This window comes from Nicotiana tabacum, chromosome 21 (assembly GCF_000715075.1).
Source record: "Nicotiana tabacum cultivar K326 chromosome 21, ASM71507v2, whole genome shotgun sequence".
Lineage (NCBI taxonomy): Eukaryota > Viridiplantae > Streptophyta > Magnoliopsida > Solanales > Solanaceae > Nicotiana > Nicotiana tabacum.
Window position 1 is genome coordinate 88,084,384 of NC_134100.1, and position 21,927 is coordinate 88,106,310.

At 38.1% G+C, this 21,927-nt stretch overlaps 1 protein-coding gene across 3 annotated transcripts in view; it reads left to right on the top strand.

Annotated features, from left to right (window-relative positions):
• The first annotated feature begins 5,459 nt into the window (after window positions 1-5,459).
• Window positions 5,460-21,927, top strand: part of LOC107790076 (vanillin aminotransferase-like) — a 30,831-nt gene continuing 14,363 nt past the window's right edge. For 2 of the 3 annotated variants that reach the window (XM_075242044.1, XM_075242045.1), the window contains exons 1-8: window positions 5,460-5,587; window positions 5,730-5,811; window positions 5,897-5,969; window positions 6,196-6,293; window positions 6,387-6,479; window positions 6,890-7,146; window positions 7,399-7,487; window positions 8,022-8,098. In XM_075242044.1, coding sequence (XP_075098145.1) covers window positions 5,568-5,587; window positions 5,730-5,811; window positions 5,897-5,969; window positions 6,196-6,293; window positions 6,387-6,479; window positions 6,890-7,146; window positions 7,399-7,487; window positions 8,022-8,098 — 789 coding nt within the window. In that variant the 5' untranslated portion in view covers window positions 5,460-5,567. The remainder of the gene's footprint in view (window positions 5,588-5,729; window positions 5,812-5,896; window positions 5,970-6,195; window positions 6,294-6,386; window positions 6,480-6,889; window positions 7,147-7,398; window positions 7,488-8,021; window positions 8,099-21,927) is intronic. The other variant, XM_075242046.1, reaches the window with a different exon arrangement.

Here is a 21,927-nt window from a genome sequence, read left to right on the forward strand (position 1 = left end):
CGATTGCACCAGAACAGGAAAAACATTTCCAAAATTGTTCTATGTCCAAATTTCAATCCGTTAACTATCTGAAACCCACCCGAGGTACCCGGGTCCTCAACTAAATACACCAACAAGTCATAAATCATCATACAAACTTAGTCGAGGTCTCAAATCATATCAACAACGCTAAAATCATAAATCGCACCCCAATTCAAGCCTAATGAAAACAAACAAATCCCAACTTCTGCATTGATGCCGAAACCTATCAAATCAAGTCTGATTGACCTCAAATTTTACACACAAGACATAAATGACATAATAGACCTATTCCAATTTTCAAAATCGGATTCTGACCCCAATATAAAAAGGTCAACTCCCGGTCAAACTTCCAAACTTTAAATTTTTAATTTTTTCCATTTCAAGCCAAATTTAACTACAAACTTCCAAATAGTTTTTCAGACACACTCCTAAGTCCAAAATCACCATACGGAGCTATTACAATCATCAAAACTATATTCTGGAGTCGTTTACACATAAGTCAACATCCAGTCAATTATTTCAACTTAAGCTTTAAATATAAGAACTAAGTGTTCCCATTCATTCTGAGACCTCCCCGACAAGTCACATAATTATAATTAAACACAAGATAAGTAGTAAATGGGGGAATGGGGCTATAATACTTAAAAATGACTGACTGGGTCATTATATTCTCCCCTTCTTAAATAAATATTTAAGCTCGAACGGGTTTAGAATCATACCTGGAGTCTCAAATAGGTGTGAATATTTTATCCTCATCTCTCGCTCAGTCTCCCAGGTAGCTTCTCCGACTAGTTGGCCTCTCCACTGCACTTTCACTAAAGTTATGTTCTTTGATCTCAACTTTCGAACCTACCGGACCAAAATGGCCACTGGCTCCACGTCATAAGGCAAATTACCATCCAACTGAACCGTATTGAAATCCAAAACATGTGACGGATCTCCGACATACTTTCGGAGCATAGATACATGAAACACTGGATGAACACCCGATGGACTAGGCGGCAATGCAAGTTCATAAGCCACTTCTCCAATTCTTTTAAGTAATTCAAAAGGCCCAATATACCGAGGACTCAAACTACCCTTCTTCCCGAATCTCATAACAATTTTAATAGGCGAAACTCGGAGAAGTACTTTTTCTCCTACCATGTATGCAACATCGCAAACCTTCCAGTCGGCATAACTCTTTTGTCTAGACTGCGCCGTGCGAAGTTGATCCTGAATCAATTTAACTTTTTTCCAAATCATCCTAGACTAAATCAGTACCCAATAGCCTAGCCTCACCCGGCTCAAACCAACCTACCGGAGACCGACACCGTCTCCCATACAAAGCCTCATACGGAGCCATCTAAATGCTCGATTGGTAGCTGTTGTTATAGGCCAACTCTGCAAGTGGCAGAAACTGATCCCAAGAACCCCCAAAATCTATAACACAAGCGCGTAGCATATCTTACAATATCTGAATCGTGAGCTCAGACTTCCCGTCCATCTGAAGGTGAAATGTTGTACTCAACTGTATCCGTGTGCCTAACTCTCGCTGCACTGCTCTCCAAAACTGTGATGTAAACTGCGTGCCCCGATCTGAACTGATGGACACTGGCATACCGTGAAGGCGAACAATCTCACGGATATAAATCTCAGCCAGATGCTTCGAAGAGTAAGTAGTCCCAACTGGAATAAAATGCACGGACTTGGTTAACCGATCCACAATCAACAAAACAACATCAAACTTCCTCGAAGTCCGTGGGAGTACAACTACAAAGTCCATGGTAATACGCTTCCATTTCCACTCCAGAATTTCAACTCTCTGAAGCAATCCTCTCGGTCTCTGATGCTCATACTTCACCTATTGACAGTTTAAACACGGAGCTACAAACCCCACTTTATCTTTCTTCATCCTTCTCCACCAATAATTCTGCCTCAAGTCCTGATACATCTTAGTGGCACCCGGATGAACGGAATACCGCGAATTGTGGGCTTCGTAAAGAATCAACTCATGTAGTCCATCAACATTTGGTACACAAATCCGACCCTGCATCCTCAGCTTCCATCATCTCTAATAGTAATATCTTTGGCATCGCTGTGTTGAACTTTGTCCTTCAGGACAAGAAAATGGGGATCATCCTACTTGCGCTCTCTGATGCGGTCATATAAGAAAGACCGAGAAACCAGATAAGCTAGAACCCGACAGGGCTCCGAAACATCTAACCTCACGAACTGGTTGGCTAAGGCCTGAACATCTAATGCAAGTAACCTCTCCCCAATAGGAATGAAAGCAAGGCTATCCATACTAACCGCCTTTCCACTCAAGGCATCGGTTCCCGGGATGATACAGAATAATAATATCATAGTCCTTTAGCAGCTCCAACCATCTCTGCTGCCTCAAATTTAGATCCTTCTATTTGAATAAGTGTTGAAGACTCCGATGATTTGTAAATACCTCACAAGACACACCATAGAGATAGTGCCTCCAAATCTTCAATGCATGAACAATGGCTGCCAATTCTAAATTCATGAACATGGTAGTTCTTTTCATGTGGATTCAATTGGCGTGAAGCATAAGCAATCACTCTATCCTCCTGCATTAAGACACACCCAATACCGATCCGAGAAGCATCACAATACATTGTATAAGAGCCTGAAGCTGAAGGCAAAACTAGAACTGGAGTTGTGGTCAAGGTAGTCTTGAGCTTCTGAAAGCTCTCCTCAAACTTATCCGACCACTTGAATGGAGTACCTTTCTGGGTCAATTTAGTCATAGGTGCCGCAATAGATGAGAAGCCCTTCACAAAGCGATGATAATACCTGGCCAAGCCGAGAAAACTCTGAATCTTAGGAGCTAAAGATGGCCTGGACCAACTCTGAACTACCTATTTCTTCTTCGGATCCACCTTCAATTCTGAATGATATGAGAAATATGACATCTCTATATCTACATGCTAATGTACATGATGTATGTGATGCACCTCAGTGGAAACCTCGTGTACTCACAATCTTAAAATACTCAATCACTTAGTACTGTATAGGGATAATCCTGCCCAGGGAAGATCCATCCAAATATAATATCAGCTGACAATCAGTCGCTCAGTACTGTGTAAGGCCAATCCAGTCCAGGGAAGATCCATCCCAAATATAGATAATTAGGCAAGATCCATGTCTGGGAAAATCCATCCTAAAGTATAAATGATTCGGGCAAGATCCATGCCGAGGGAAGATCCATCCCTCAATATAAAATCAACCACGCTCACTGTGGGGGGTGCAGACTCCGAAGGGACTCCTTCAGCCCAAGCGCTATAATAGCAAGATCCAGATATAAATAAATAAAATATAATGCGGCGTGCAGCCCGATTCTATAAATATCACTCAAAATTTCCAGTCTCTTGGGCTGTCAATGACACGAAAATCAACCCGACATGATGATATGATGTATCAATGAATGACAATAGGGACTGAGATAAGATATGCAAATGATAGATGTGACAGAGTATAAAATTGTAAATTTAAACAAGTAATTCAATAGCAATAAGACCTCTGTGGGTTTCAAAAATATCGGCACGTAGCCTAAACATGATCTTTAACATGAGTCTCAGCTCAATTTCTTCTCTAACACGTGGAGGATATGTGGATAATGAAATGATTATTTGATTATGCAACTCCACGGAATCAATTAAGTCACAATTTCTATGGTGCACGCCCACACGACCGTCACCTAGCATGTGCGTCACCTCCAAACATTTCATATAACACGAAATCCAGGGATTCATACCCTCATAACCAAGTTTAGAAGTGTTACTTACCTCAAACCGTGAAATTCTTTATTCCAATACGTCTTTGCCTCGCGAATTAGCCTCTGAATGCCTCGTGTCTAGTCATAATTAATTCGATACAGTCAACACAAATTATAGGAATCAATTCCATATGAAAATACTAAATTTTCCAACAAATCTGAAATTCAACTCAAAAATTATCAGTGGGGCCCACATATCGGAACCCGACAAAAGTTATAAAATATGAACGTCCATTCAACCACGAGTCCAAACATACTAATTTTATCAAATTCCGACATCAACTTAACCTCCAAATCCTCAAATCTTATTTTCAAATCCCTAGGTCCAATTCCTCGAATTTCACCTCAAAAACACGTAATCTAGTAGAAATACTCGATGATAATTCAATATTATTGACTAACAATGATCACAAGTGACTTACCTCAAGTTTTCCCGTGAATTCCCTCTTAAACATCGCCCCAAACCGTGCTTGAAAGGTCCAAAAATAACAAAAGCTCGGAACCTCTTGGAAATGTATACTGCCCAGGGGTTCCACACCTGCGACTCACTTAGTCGCTTCTGCGGTCTCGCAGCTGCGAGAAACCAACCGCTTATGCGGTTTGCCAAGGCCTTCATTGCCTCCGTTTCTGCGTCCTTGAAGCCGCTTCTGCGAGACCCAGTCCGCTTCTGCGAGGCCCAGTCTGCTTCTGAGGACTTTGCGCTTCTGCAGTTTTCCATCCGCATTTGTGATCACACAGGTGCGGAAAGTCCCTCGCACCTGCGACTACTGCCTCATCAGCCCCTATCCGCTTCTGCGATCGTCTTGTTGCTTCTGCAGTCGTGCACCAGTGACCAATTCCATCGCAGGTGCGATTGCACCATAACTGGAAAAACAAAATTCCAGAATTGTTCTAAGTCCAAATTTTGATCCGTTAACCATCCGAAACTCACCCGAGGCCCCCGGGACCTCAACCACGAATCGCACCCCAACTCAAGCCTAATGAAAACTAACAAAACCCAACTTCTATATTTGATGCCGAAACCTATCAAATCAAGTCCGATTGACCTCAAATTTTGCACAAAAATCATAAATGACATAACGGACCTATTCCAATTTTTAAAATCAGATTCCGACCCCGATATCAAAAAGTCAACTCCCGGTGAAACTTTCAAACTTTAAATTTCCTATTTTTGCCATTTCAAGCATAATTTAACTACGAACTTTCAAATAATTTTCCGTACACACTCCTAAGTCTTTAAACATTTAGTATTGAAATAATTAAATTTAGTTTAACAATTAGTGGTTGAAACTTGAAAGTGGATTGTGATATCAATGGGAAATATACACTAGCAGGTAAAAGAATTTTTACAGGTTTGAAAGTGGATTGTGATATCAATGGGAGTTTAACTAACCATAAAAAACTAGATTTGATATTTTTTAAAATAAGGCAAATTACTTGTTACAACAGTAAATATAATATAATAATGTAAAAATCTTTATGTTGTAGTGAATATGAGTTAAACTCATCAATGGACCCTCACAACTTTTTTTTATTATATATATGTATCTTTACCTTCTTTGGACATATCGATTGTCAACCTCTCTATCTCTCGTTCTTTATTTCTTTGCTTGCTTCATCGTTCTCTCTTGTTTTTGTTCTCAACTTTTTCCAGACTTTGGGTAAAATATGGCTAAATAAATCTTTGCTTGAAAAAGGAAGAGAGCAGAGAAAGATATAGTTTCTTTTTATATAGTTATAATTTCCAAGAAATCTTGAAGGAATGGCCAAGATTACTAATGGGTAAAGTTCTTCAGTCACTTTAATGTGTTAAAAATAGTCTTGTGGTTTTACGATAAAATTTGGTGATCTTATTATTATAGTACATAAAGTTCAGTTGCTTCAATGCAAAAAAATTATTTTATGAATGTATTTACATTTGCAGATTTGGAGGACATGATATGTTGGCACCCTTCACTGCTGGGTGGCAGAGTGATATGGGTCCTTTAATTATAGAAAAGTCGGAGGTTAGATTTGTGTCTTTTCTTTGGTTATTTAATTGAAGAACTTCTTCTGTGTTGATTTAACAATATTTGTGTAATTTTGGCATAGGGTTCCTATGTTTATGACATACATGGGAAGAAGTACCTTGATACGTTATCTGGTTTGTGGTGCAATCCCTTAGGTACGTTACCATCCCTTAGATAGAGTATACTTTTATTTATTTAATTATGTTTTTTCAGTATGTCTTTTACGTATGGGTTGTTTTTTTTTTCAAATTCATTTTCGTGATGGATAGCGGCGAGATTCGAAATCAGGACCTTCCTTTGATACCGCATTGAAATGTGTGATCATCTGATTTGATAAAAGTTTAACAGAGTATATTTAATTAATTTATTTATTTATTGTAGGGGGAAATGAGCCTCGTCTTGTTGAAGCTGCAAATAAACAACTCAACACATTGCCATTTTACCATTCATTTTGGAATCGTACAACAAAACCTTCTTTGGTATGTCGAACTCTCAGTTCAACAATTACTGTCCAGATTTGGCTATTATGTTTTACTTAGATTACAGGCTAATTTTATTTTTCAAACATACAGAATCTTGCAAAGGAGCTCATAGATTTGTTTACTGCAAATAAAATGGCGAAAGCTTTTTTCACAAATAGTGGATCAGAAGCCAATGACACTCAGGTTTTGGTTATTGCCTTCCGATATCACTGCTACAACTATTACTATTTACTACTGCTGCTATTATTATTATTTTATTATTATTATTATTATTATTATAAAAAGCTATCCTATGGTGGCGAGATATGTCATTGACCCTTACCTTCAATTGCAAAAAAAAAAAAAAAAAAAAAAAAAGAGACAGTGCACAAAGTATTTCGCGTTCACGTAAGGTGCGGCCCTGGGGTGATGTAGGCAGCCTACCCTAATGCACACATCAGTTGCTGATTTCACGCTCGAACCCGTGACTCATAAGTCACGTGGAGATAACTTGACCTTTGCCCAAACTCCCCTTCAATTGCACTCAAGGACATTTTGTGGAAAGATTATCGAGGATATTAAATAATCTTTGACCCTTACATGTCAATCTGTAGGTGAAGCTAGTTTGGTATTACAACAATGCACTTGGGAGACCAAAGAAGAAGAAATTTATTGCTCAAGCAAAAGCGTACTCTGATTTCTCAACCCATGCTCTACTTCTACTATTATTATTATTATTATTATTATTGTTATTATTATTATTATTTGGCTGTATTCTGTATATTTTTTTGTTTGGCTTGCATAATATTCTTCATACGTCACCTTTAAACAGATATCATGGGGCCACTTTCATTTCTGCTAGTCTCTCTGGGTAATATATTATTTTATTTTATATGAAGATATTTGATTTGACACGGAGTTTATTGAAAAAAAAGTTTGGTGTTTTTGAAAGGTATCCTTAGATTTGTGGTCTTAAAAAGATATTATGACATTTCTGTTGCTTTAATTAAGAGTATTTTATTAAGGATAAAATGAAAAAGTTAAAAGAAAAGAACCTGGTATAAAATGGAAGGAAGGTATTATTTGTTTCCAGAATTATTTATACTAATATTTTATTTTGCAGTATTCCTGCACTACATCACAAATTCGATTTGCCAGCTTCATTTGTTTTGCACACTGACTGCCCTCACTATTGGCGATATCATCTGCTAGGTATTTATTTATCCTTATTTCTTATTGTACCCTAATCTTTTGGAGAAATCAGTAATTTTGGTGCAAATCAATATGTGTTAGAGAAATTAACTAAATTTGCACTATAATTAAATTTAAAACTTAGTTATTAACACATGAGAACGTTATTCTAAGATCTAGAACCTATAAAGTTTAACCTTGAGTCCATCTCTGCTGATCTTTTATGGTCAGAGGCGGACCTACACTTTGGGTAAGGGGGTCACCCGCCCGGTAATTTCTGAAAAAAATATATGTATATATCTTAAATAACATGTATATATTTTGATTGGTATCCTAAGATTCAAATCTTAGTCAGCTATATTAGTCGATTTAGGGAGAGGGGCACGGGCACGTCTTGACTTTTAGTGTTTTGTCTTGCTTCAATTTTCACTCTAGCATTTGCTTAAATTTTTATTCGGTAGTATTGCCCCCGCCAATTTACAATTTCAAATCCTGAGTCCACCTCTGTCTATGGTGTAAGTTGCTAGAAGTATCCACTAACATGTTGCATGTCAGGTGAGACGGAAGAGGAGTTCTCGACAAGGTTGGCCAATAATTTGGAAAATCTTATACTCAAAGAGGGACCTGAAACAGTAATTTTCATCTACTTTTATCACTTATTGTGTTTCCTTTGCAAATTTAACTGCAGTGAATGTTTACACCAAATCAATATACGTATTATATGTGTCACGACCCCAAATTTCATCCGTAGAATGTTGTCACGATCCAAAATTTTACCTGTCGTGATGGCGCCTATCTCGATACTAGGCAAGCCGACAATCTCAATAAACCACCATATCTTTTAAGTTTGAAAATATAATAATTAAATTCAGCGGAAAAAATCTTAAAAATATATATATAAACACTCCCAAAATCCGGTGTCACTGAGTACATGAGTAGCTAATATGAATATAAAGTCTGACTAATAAAAATACCGTCTGACGGTATAGAATAGAATAATAACTGAGAGAAACAGAGAGTTAAGGTCAGTGGACGCCATGCAGCTACCTTGATATCTAACAGTCGCTGTGTCCAAAAGCACCTGGATCTGCACACGAGGTACATAATGTAGTATGAGTACAACTAACTCAATACATAACAAGACTAACCTCTGGGCTGAAAGTAGTGACGAGCTCCGCTGGTACATTTCAGTACATAAATAATGGTACAGAAATGTAGGCATGCTTTCAAGTTCAACAGTTAAACTCAGTACTAGCAAAATAGATCAATTCTACATGATATGAGGAATGTGACATCTCAGTGGAAAGTCCTCATGTACTACTAATCACTAATCCACTCGGTACTGTTTATGGCCAATCCAGCCCAGGGATATTCCATCCCGTATATATATACACATCGACTAAAAGTCAGTCATTCAGTACCGTATAAGACCAACCTAGCCCTGGGGTAATTTATCCCCAAATATAAATAATACGGACAAGATCCATGTCCAGGAAAAATTCATCACGATATAAATAAGTAAGGCAAGTCCATGCCTTGGGAAGTCCATCCCGAATATATAATCATCTACGCTCACTAGGGGTGTGTACAGACTCCGGAGGGGCTCCTTCAGCCCAAGCGTAATATAAAGCCGATATGGCCTACTGCAAGCGGGCAGTCCCGATCCGTATAATAAATAAGCCTATAAGGCCTGCTGCAGGCGAGCAGTCCCGATCCGTATAATAATAAAGCCTATAAGGCCTACTGCTGGAGGGCAACCCCGATCCATATAATAATAAAAGCCTCTAAGGCCTGCTGCGGCGTGCAGTCCCGATCCAGAACAATAAAGTCTATAATAATGTATAAAGCCATTTTGTCCTGCTGCAGGCGGGCAGCCCCGATCCATTTAATAATAACATATATAAAGCCAATATGGCCTGCTGCGGCGCGCAGCTCGATCCCATAAATATCCTCACAATGGATGAATATGACTGAGTGTGAAATGTATATTTTTGAAACAATTAATTCAACAGCAATACGACCCCATAGGTCCCAAAATATCGGCGTGTAGCCTAAACATGATCTTTAATAATAGCATCAACTCAATTTCTCTAACACGTGGAGGATACATGGATAATAATATGGTTCTTTAAATTTTACAACTTCGCAGAATTTATTCAAGTCACAATTTCAATGGTGCACATCCACACGCTCGTCAACTATCATGTGTGTTACCTCCAAACAATTTATATAACACTAATTCAGAGATTCATACCCTCAGAACCAAGTTTAGAAGTGTTACTTAACTCAAACCGCATATTTTCTTACTCCGCTATGCCCTTGCCTCGTGAATTGGTCTCCAAACGTCCCGAATCTAGCCATAAGCAGTACAGTACAATCAATATAGGCTAAAGGAATCAATTCCACAAGAAAATACGAAATTATAGACACAAATTAGAAATCGGCTCAACCCCCCGGCCCACATCTCAAAATTCGACAAAAGATACAAAACCCGAATACCCATTCACTCACGAGTCTAAACATACCAAATTTACTCAAATCCGATAACAAAATCCCATTCAAAACCTCAAAATTCTAGTCCAAGAACTCTTCCTCATTTTCCCCAAATTTCCATCTCAAAACACTAATTAAATGATGAAAACATAGATATATTCGTATATATTGACTAAATCCGAGTTAGAATCACTTGCCCCGATATTTTTTCTTGCAAATCTCTCAAAAATCGCCTCTCCCCAAGCTTCAATTTGTCAAAAATAAAAAATGGGACGAAGCTCCCGTTTTATAACTTAAAGTTTCTGTCGAGGAGCTGCCCTCGATTTCCTGACCTCGATTTCCTGAGCCTCGATTTTTCCAGCCTCGATTTTTCCAGCCTCGATTTTCCAGCCTCGATTTCTAGCCGAAACATTCCAGCAGAAGAATTGCAATAGCTGTTTAAGTCTAAATTTTGATCTGTTAACCATCCGAAACTCACCAGAGACCCTCGAGACCTCAACCAAATACACCAGCAAATCCTAAAATATCATACGAACTTAGTCGAAACCTCAAATCACATAAAATAACGCTAAAATCACGAATCATATCCCAATTCAATCTTAAGGAACTTAAGAATTTCTAACTTCTACATTCGATGTCGAAACCTATCAAATCAATTCCGATTGACCTAAAATTTTGCACACAAGTCATAAATGACATAACAGAGCTATGAAAATTTTCAGAACTGGATTCTGACCCCGATATCAAATAGTCAACTCCCCGATCAAATTTCTCAAAAATTCAACTTTCGCCATTTCAAACCAAATTCCACTACGGACTTTCAAATTTTTTTTTTGGACATGCTCCTAAGTCCAAAATCATCATACGAAGCTATTGAAATCATCAAAACTCTATTCCGGGGTCGTTAACATATAAGTCAATATCCAGCTAACCTTTTCAACTTAAGTTTTCAATCTTGAGACTAAGGGTCTCAATTCATTCCGAAATCTCTCCGGACTCGAATTGACTACCCCGGCAAGTCACAATACAGTTATAAAGTACTGAATGAGCAGTAAATAGGGGAATGGGGCTACAACTCTAAAAATGACCGACCGGGTTATTACATTCTCCCCCACATAAACATACGTTCGTCCTCGAACGTACAAGAGTTGTTTCCAAGCCATCACATCACTATTCCATCTTACCACGCACATACCAGTGGGTGATCCCATACTACCCTATTCCATATAGGCCTGACAATCTAACATAATTGAAGATCATTACTTTAACTTTAGTCCGTAAAACTTAGAACCCAAATTTCCAACATCCAGAATTCTTTTCAAGACACGAATCTCACATCTACACACTGTATGAGTCTGAATAACTTGTATCAAGCCAAACCTCATTCCAAAACCTTCGTACACTACTGATAACAAAAGAAACACGTGGAATCTCATAACTCCTTATCATATCAACAAGTCATGGAGCTCTCTCGCCCCAACCAGAACCATAATCACTTTCTAAGATAACTTTCAATATTATCCTCCCAATATACCGAAATAAAATCAGATAGTAGCCATTATAGGTCCAATGAAAATATATTATTAAACACAACTATCCTACTGACATGCCACACCAATACAACTTAAGCCACAACTGCGCAACCGTGTACCCAAAATGGAAGATGCCTCAAAGTAGAGAACCGTATTGCAAGTTCAACAAGCACTGCCATAACTGCAATGCTATAAGCTCATATATGTAGTAAAACTAAGACACACGAATTTAATAACAGTAACCAGCTCTGCTAGAGCTCACATTAACATCACTCGCACGGAAAACTCACGTGCTATTGTATCAATATTTGGACCCGCACGGACAACTCACGTGCCAATAATATCATCTGTTGGCATGGTCACAGGCCTCCAGTACAATCATATCATACATGAGCAATCAAATAAGTACACATGTATATGATAAATGAATTAAGATTCTCATGCTCCTGGACTAGTATAAATAACATGACATAGAGTAGGCACGTGCAAAGTGTGCTATCACCACTCAAATCGGCAAGTTAATGTAGAATTAGTAACTACCCAATTTATTCAGGGAATTATCCTCTTTGTAACCTCAAGTGTAGCCCAGAGAGTTCTCGACAAAGGTACGAATACGAGAAACGTTATAACTTTACGCTTAACAGTCAACTCTAGGCATATCTTTGCCTAAGCATTCTTCCGAGTATGAATACTTTCCCCGATACCCGCACAAGGCTCAAACCTCACATAAATATGCACTCGTAGCGCGCAACTATCACAAATAATTAACGCAATTAGTGCCTCCACTGAGTTTAAATAAAATACTCACCTCAACAGGCTGTAGCCCTGAAACAATTTGCTTCTGAGAACTCCCAATCCCCCAATTTAATAGAACATATGAACCATCGTAACTGATCACAACTCCAGCGCTCGAATGACTATCACATCCTTCATGCACGATCATCCCACTAGGAATACTTTCATAATTCTTCCGTGCCAAATAACACTAATTTGAATATCAGCAGTCTATCAACTAGGTGAGTACCACAAAACCAATGAACATCCGTAAGTCAAAACACAATGCGCCTTCTGATATGCGCACCCTTCTCAGGAATTACCGAGCAGTTATAACATTCATCTAAATATCTCAAACTGACTATGTTGTCCAAAATTCGGGACCTTCCTTTCAAGGCTGAACTGTCATATTGTACATGTAAATTTTAGTCACGCACAACACACCGCATCTATCATACAATCATGTGAAAACTACGAGAATCTCATTATCAACTCTGAGTCACCAGCAAATTACATACCCGGTTAGTTAAAAACCTTCCATTTGCTTTCATCCAGGAGGAAATCATGATACACAACATGTCCTCCACGCCGGTAGAAAATATTTGGTTCGAATCATGATAGAAACCATCAAGAACACTTTGAAATCTATTTGCACATAATCAAGCTATCAGAACTGAATTCCTCTAGTTCGATCAAGCCATGCAGGTCACCCAAGAATATTGCCACAAAATACCCGTAAAGACCCACCTCATCATAAGAACCAAAAGAACCGAGCATACCATTACCATACTGATCCAGCATGTTACCCATTTGTCCTATTTTCTCCGAGTTTCTTCTAAATTACCCTCAAGTTGACATTTCTACTTGTCAGAACACTACTATCCTTACCCAAAGCTCACTACAAGACATCCTAAGATAAAACCACACCGCTATAAAGCCCATAAGCCACTGTATTCTTCTTAAGCACCCCCATAAGTACCACAACTGAAACGCCCACTCTGAAAATACCTTATGTGAATTAAAAATTATTCTTTTACCTTTCCTATACTGGAATGTAGAATCCATAGTCATACAAAATTACCGTAAGTCCCGGCACCATCAAATGTAAATCTCAAATTCTATCCATACACAAATTCGAAAAAATTCTCAATTGCTATATATAAATCTCGAACTCATTAGAACCTTTCTAGAGAGTCATCCACTCTGCTCAAATCTAAATTGCACCACCCAAACGGGCCGAAAGACATGTGTTCTCTTAGCTTAACAACACTCAAAGAAGTAACCCTACCTTAACACGACCAATCAAATTCATACTTCGTGTGCACTACGTCCTTTAAAATAACAACTTAATCATTCCATAATTTTTATATTTTCATATAGTGCAAAGTAACCCGTATCCAGAAATTTACTTACCCGAATCATCCTTGATCTCTACCTCTGCAAGTCATAACTAACCCACAAGTATGCCTCAGACCAAAACTAAAATTTAACATATATCCATGCAATTGAATGGTCAATAGAAAACTCCCCCACTTGGCTCAAAGCCATAGAACAAAACACTCGATAACTCACAATACCCATACTTTATTACTGCCATAATACTGCAGTCAGTTCAACGAAAATTCTTCTCAAGCTCATGCAACACCCACCATAAAATACCTCAATCATCCACTAAGTTCGCATTTATTCTCGTGACAGTCAAGTCAACTTTCTTAACCAGATTCAAACTCAAATCTCAACACATACGCCCCGCTGGTAGAAAAGAAACTCTCCATTTAAAATTATAAGGAACACACCTACGTAGATTACTCCGCATGAGATAATCCACCTGCTTAGCCTCAAATTGGCACATTGCTATACCCTTTCGCAACCACAATTACCACAGAATCACTTAATATTTCTGAGTTTGAATTCATGAACACGACATGAAAATCTACTTCGCTCCACAATTAAACAACATGACAGATCTCTCGAAATACTCATAACTCAAGACTGTACGTCACAGCAAAACAGGAATCAAGTACGCAATAGCAGACTCTTGAGTCAGAAGTATACTTTATTCATCTCATTCAACCCACCTGACACATCGCGCATTCACATCATACTCATCATATAGTCATTCAACCACCCATTGAGCCATAAATTCTACTTATAGGGATACTACCAACGCATAAGTCCAAACGCACAAGTTCTCGCATCCAAAACTACCAAGCCTAAGTCGCGATATAACCCTAGCCTCAAGTCCTCTAGTCTGGTCCATCACCAAAACACAGAATACACATCTCGAACCTCGTTCATGAAATCATAAGCCAGCGATGCACGACTGTTACTGAGTGCTCACATGCACACACGAATGCATGGAAGATAAGTACAGACGTCTCTGTACCGATCCGCAAGACTCTACTAAACCTGCTCATGACTCGTGAGACCTATGTCATCTAAAGCTCTGATACTAACTTGTTAAGACCCAAAATCTCACCTATCGTGATGACGCCTATCTCGATACTAGGCAAGCCGACAATCTCAATAAACCACCATATCTTTTATGTTTAAAAATATAATAATTAAATTCAGCGGAAGAAATCTCAAAAATACATATATAAATACTCCCAAAATTCGGTGTCACTGAGTACATGAGTATCTAAATGATAATAAAGTCTGACTGATAAAAATATTGTCTGAAAATATAGTAAAGAACAATAACTGAAAAGAAGAGAGTAAAGGTCAGCGGACGCCAGGCAGCTTCCTTGATAGTCTCCAACTGATAACACTCTGAGATCTAACAGTCGTCGTATCCGAAAGCACCTGGATCTGCACACGAGGTGCAAGGTGTAGTATGAGTACAACTAACTCAATGAGTAACAAGACTAACCTTCAAGCTGAAATTAGTGACGAGCTTCGCTGGTACATTCCAGTACTTAAATAATGGTACATAAATGTAGGCATGCTTTCAAGTTCAACAGTTAAACTCAGTACTAGCAAAATAGATCAATTCTGCATGATATGAGGAATGTGACATCTCAGTGGAAAGTCCTCATGTACTACTGGTCACTAATTATTCGGTCACTCGGTATTGTTTATGGCCAATCTAGCCCAGGGATATTCCATCTCGTATATATATACACATCGACTAACAGTCAATCACTCAGTACCGTATAAGGCCAATCCAGCCCTGGGGTAATTTATCCCCAAATATAAATGATACAGACAAGATCCATGTCTAGGAAAAATTCATCACAATATAAATAAGTAAGGCAAGTCCATACCTTGGGAAGTCCATCCTGAATATATAATCATCTACGCTCAGTGGAGGTGTGTACAGACTCCGGAAGGGCTCCTTCAATCCAAGCGTAATATAAAGCCGATATGGCATACTGCAGGAGGGCAGTCCTGATCCGTATAATAAATAAGCCTATAAGACCTGCTGTAGCGGGCAATCCCGATCCATATAATAATAAAGCCTATAAGGCCTGCTGCAGGCGGGCAACCCCGATCCATATAATAATAAAGCCTATAAGGCATGCTGCAGCGTGTAGCCCCGATCCAGAACAATAAAGTCTATAAGGCCTTCTACGGCTTGCAGCCCGATTTCATAATAATAATAATAATAATATATAAAGCCAATGTGGCATGCTGCGGCGCTCAACTTGATCCCATGAATATCCTCACAATAAATGAATATGACTGAGTGTGAAATGTACATTTTTAAAATAATCAATTCAATAGCAACACGACCCAATGGGTCCCAAAATATCGGCACGTACCTTAAACGTGATCTTTAATAAGAGCCTCATCTCAATTTCTCTAGCACGTGGAGGATACACGGATAATAACATGGTTCTTTAATTTTTACAACTTCGCAGAATTTATTCAAGTCATAATTCCAATTGTGCACGTCAACACGCTCGTCAGTTATCGTGTGCATCACCTCCAAACAATTTATATAACACCAATTTGGGGATTCATACCCTCAGAACCAAGTTTAGAAGTGTTACTTACCTCAAACCGCATAATTTCTTACTCCGCTATACCCTTGCCTCGTGAATTGGTCTCCAAACGTTCCGAATCTAGAAACAAGCAGAACAGTACAATCAATATAGGCTAAAGGAATCAATTTCACAAGAAAATACGAAATTATAGCCAAAAATCAGAAATCGACTCAAACCCGCCCCCAGGCCCACGTCTCAAAATCCTACAAAAGTCACAAAACACGAAAGCCCATTCACTCACGAGTCTAACCATACCAAATTTACTCAAATCCGATAACAATATCCCATTCAAAACCTCAAAATTCTAGTCCAAGAACTCTTCCTCATTTCCCCCAAATTTCCATCTCAAAACACTAATTAAATGATAAAAACATAGATATATTCGTGTATATTGACCAAATCCGAGTTAGAATCACTTGCCCCGATGTTTTTCCTTGAAAATCTTTCAAAAATCGCCTCTCCCCAAGTTTCAATTTGTCAAAAATGAAAAATAGGACGAAGCCCCCGTTTTATAACTTAAAGTTTCTGTCCAGGCGCTGCCCTCGATTTCCTTACTTCGATTTTCCTGTCCTCGATTTTCCAGCCTCGAATTTTCTTTTTTCAGCCTCGATTTCTAGCAGAAAAATTCCAGCAGCTGTTTAAGTCCAAATTTTGATCCGTTAACCATCCGAAACTCACCTGAGGCCCTCGGGACCTCAACCAAATACACCAACAAGTACTAAAATATCATACGGACTTAGTCGAAACCTCCAATCACATAAAATAACTCTAAAATCATGAATCATACCCCAATTCAAGCTTAAGGAACTTAAGAATTTTCAATTTCTACATTTGATGTTGAAACCTATTAAATCAATTACGATTGATCTCAAATTTTGCGCACAAGTCATAAATGTCATAACGGAGCAATGAAAATTTTCAGCAATGGATTGCGACCCCGATATCAAAAAGTCAACTCCCCGGTTAAACTTTCCAAAAATTTAACTTTCGCCATTTCAAGCCAAATTCTACTACGGACTTCCAAAAAAAATTTCGGACACGCTCCTAAGTCCAAAATCACCATACGGAGCTATTGGAATCATCAAAACTCTATTCCAGGGTCATTTACACATAAGTCAATATCCAGTCAACCTTTTCAACTTAAGTTTTCAACTTTGAGACTAAGGGTCTCAATTCATTCCGAAATCTCTCCGGACTCGAACTGACCCCGATGTTTTTCGTTGAAAATCTCTCAAAAATCGCCTCTCTCCAAGCTCCAATTTGTCAAAAAATAGAAAATGGGACGAAGTCCCCTTTTTATAACGTAAAGTTTCTATCCAGGCGCTGCCTTCGGTTGCTTCCCCCGGTCGCTACCCCCGATCACTTCCCCCGATCGCTGCCCTCGATCCTGCCCCGATCGCGAACGGATGAAGGAAACCAGATACATGCATCAGAAAAATTCCAGCAACTGTTTAAGTCCAAATTTCGATCTGTTAACCATTTAAAACTCACCCGAGTCCCCCGGGACCTCAACCAAAAACTCCAACAAGTCCTAAAATATCATACGAACTTAGTTAAAAACTCAAATCACATCAAACAATGCTAAAACCACGAATCATACCCCAATTCAAGCTTAATGAAACTTAAAAATTTTTAACTTCTACATTCGATGCCGAAACCTATCAAATCAAGTCCGATTGACCTCAAATTTTGCACACAAGTCATAAATAACATAACGGAGCTATAAAAAAATTTAGAATTGAATTTTGACCCCGATATCAAAAAGTCAACTCCCCGGTCAAATTTTCAAACTTAAATTCCTATTTTAGTCATTTCAAGCCTAATTTAACTACGGACTTCCAAATAAAATGTCGGACACGCTCCTAAATGCAAAATCACCATACGAAGTTGTTGAGATTATCAAAATTTTATTCCGGGGTCGTTTACACATAAGTCAATATCCGATCAACCTTTTCAACTTAAGTTTTCATTTTGGAGACTAAATGTCTCAATTCATTTCGAAATCTCTCTAGACCTGAACCGACTATCCCGGTAAGTCACATAACAGCTATAAAGTACCAAATGAGCAGTAAATAGGGGAACGATGTCACGACCCAATTTCACCTATAGGTCGTGATGGCGCCGGACACCGCTGTCAGACAAGCCAACAATAAATACAAAATAAATTCTCATTTTAATATTTTTGAAGTCATAGTTATTTCCCTCAATTAAATAGCAGAAGGTGACATTTACCAAATACGTACTAATATCTTTAAAATTTTCCAATACATTGCAACCCATAATCATCCCAAAACCCGGTGTCACAAGTGCATGAGCATTTACTAGGGAATTAAAATAAAATACAGCATCTGTCTAGAATACAAATTAGACAGAAAAATATAATAACTCTGAAGGAGACTCTATTAGCTGCAGATCATAATATAGAATGCAGCTCACCTATGTCCCCACAATTATTAACCACACCTCTGCGCCCACAAGGCCGCTATACATATATGTACCTGCACAAAAAAATGTGCAGCAAGTGCAGTATGAGTACGAAAATAACGTAAAGCCTAATCTCGAAGAGGTAGAGACGAGATGGACGACTATGACCCTCACTATGGGTCAATAACATTAAATAATCATGAAAATAGAAATATTTATATCATCGTGATTCACAGAGTTAACAATAATTTTATTGAACCAGCAGAAGTAATTAAATTCTTTCAATTCCAATAATTCTCAATATATTAATTAAATCCTTCAATTTCAGTAAAAAAGATTCCAATTTATCAAATAGTTTTACAAGCTGCAATTCAATTTCAATAAATTTTCAATTTATCAAATAGCTTCACAAGCTGCAACTCAATTTCAATAAATTCCCAATTTATCAAATAGCTTTACAAGCTGTAATAAACTGTCCAAGTATCGTGTAATTATTATTATTATTAAGCACGATTTCTGCCGAGGTCATACGGTCCGATCTAGAGTTTCGTGTACACTGTCGAGGGACGTGCGGCACGATCCATAGATGCATCTATCCTGCCGAGGCGTTCGGCCCGATTCACAAGAAAGGAGTACATTTTCTTATGTACCTCCAGAATAAGAGTATTTATTGTAAAATTTATTCGAGAGGATAACAATTTATTTCAATAATTAATTAATCTAAACAAAAATTAAGCATATAAAAATTTCATATTTTTCTACTTTTCAAAACAATTCACAATATATACATCAAATATTTTAATTAATAAAGAATACAATTCACACAAGTAATTCATGCTTTGAGTCTTAAACTACTCGGACTTTAGCATTAATAGTAGCTACGCACGGACTCTCGTCACCTCGTGCGTACGTAGCCCCCGCAATTAGCAACAATTATTCAATTTAATCCCTATGGGGTAATTTCTCCCTCACAAGATTAGACAAGAGACTTACCTCGTCTTGCTCCAATTTAATCCACTAGTATGCCTTTTTCTCGATTATCCAACTTTGATTGGCTCGAATCTAACCAATAATAATTCGATACAATCACTACAATTTATAGGAATCAATTCTATAAGAAAATACTACATTTTCAATAAAAATCTCGAAATTAATTAAATATTCGTCCGTGGGGCTCACATCTCGAAATCCGGCGAAAGTTATGAAATCCGACAACTCATTCAATTACTAGTCCAACCATACTAGTTTCACTCAAATCCGACTCCGAATCGATACCGAAATCTCAAAAATTCGTTTCTATGAGATTTCTAAAAAATTTCAAATTTCAATCTCAAAACACTAATTAAATGGTAAAAACAATGATATATTTGTGTATATAGACCAAATCCGAGTTGGAATCACTTACCCCAAATGTCTTTCCTTGAAAATCTGCCAAACGTCGCCTCTGCTCAAGCTCAAGTTTGTCAAAAATGGCAAATGGGTCGAATGCCTCTGTTTTTATAACTTACAGATCTGCCCAGTTCGATCTCGGGAGCTCGATCCGGGAGCTCGATCTCGGGAGCTCGATCTCGGGAGATCGATCTTGGGAGTTCAATTTTGGGCCTCGATTTTGGGCCTCGATCTTGGGCTGGATCATAGCCCAGAATTTCCAGCAGAAGAAAAAAAAATTACAGCAGCTGTTTAAGTCCAATTTTTGATCCGTTAACTATCCGAAACTCACCCGAGGCCCTCGGGACCCCAACTAAATATACCAAAAAGTCCTAAAACATCATATGAACTTAGTCGAACCTCTAAATCACATCAAACAACGCTAAAACCATGAATTATACCCAAATTCAAGATTAATGAAACTAAGAATTTTTAACTTCTACATTCGATGTCGAAACCTATCAAATCAACTCCAATTGACCTCAAATTTTACACACAACTCATAAATGACATAACGGAGCTATAAAAATTTTTGGAACTGGATTCCGACTCCGGTATCAAAAAGTCAACTCCTCGGTTAAACTTCCAAACTTAAATTCTTGTTTTTAGCCATTTCAAGCCTAATTTAACTTCGGACTTCCAAATAAAATTTCGAACACGCTCCTAAGTCCAAAATTACCATACAGAGCTATTGGAATCATCAAAATTCTATTCCGGGGTCGTTTTCATATAATTAGACATCCGGTCACTATTTGAACTTAAATATTTTAATTTTGTTTATCAAAATTTTATATCTCGGGCTAGGGACCTCGGAATTTGATTTCGGGCATACGCCCAAGTCTCAAATTACGATACGGACCTACCAAAACTGTCAAAATAGTAATCCGAGTCCGTTTACTCAAAAATATTGACCAAAGTCAAACTTGGCCTTTTAAAGCCAACTTAAGGAACCAAGTGTTCCGATTTCAACCCAAACACTTCCAAATCCCGAACCAACTTAAGCCAACTTAAGGAACCAAGTCATAAATTATTTAAAGCACATATAGAAAGTTTTATTTAGGGTAACGGGGTTCGAAAAGTCAAAACGACCGGTTGGGTCATTACATTCTCTCCCACTTAAGTATACGTTCGTCCTCGAACGTGCTAAAGAGTGTTTCGGAGTTATCCAAAATCATTGTTTAACACCTCGTGTACCTACCCATGCTATCACACCCAGTTGAGCACATTAACTCGAGCCAATCTAAAAATTCTCCCCTTTATTTAGGCAAATAAGCCTTAGAGCTCAATTCTAACATCCAGAATTCTCCACCGTGCCTGTTTCCAACCTATGGATGTCGTATCAATCACTACACGATACGCCAATACAGGATTGCATACCTTTGTTGAATTTAGACCATGCGCCGCATCATTCACATGAGTATAATAACATCCTCCGATAACAATAGCCAAAATTCAACGAATCTGATGTTCACAACACACCTCATGATACATATAAGTCCTGTTCCAACTCTTGAAATGCTTCCACGATGGAAAAAAATGTGTAGAAATTCATAACCAACTGCCGAGTCAACAATTATTGAGTTTCTCCTTCTAACAAGAACCATTGCCTCATTATAACCAAATAATGGTATTTGCTCTTTATTACACTTCATATAATCCGATCGCATTGATCCCGAATCCAATAATCTCGTCTCACCAAGTATAAGCTGCTCAGGAAATAAACCACCTCAGACGCGATCAAAAAGCCTCATATGATGCCACAATGAGCTAATAAGCTACGGACTCGATTGCGATATATAAGAAAAAAATGAACTCTGGAAA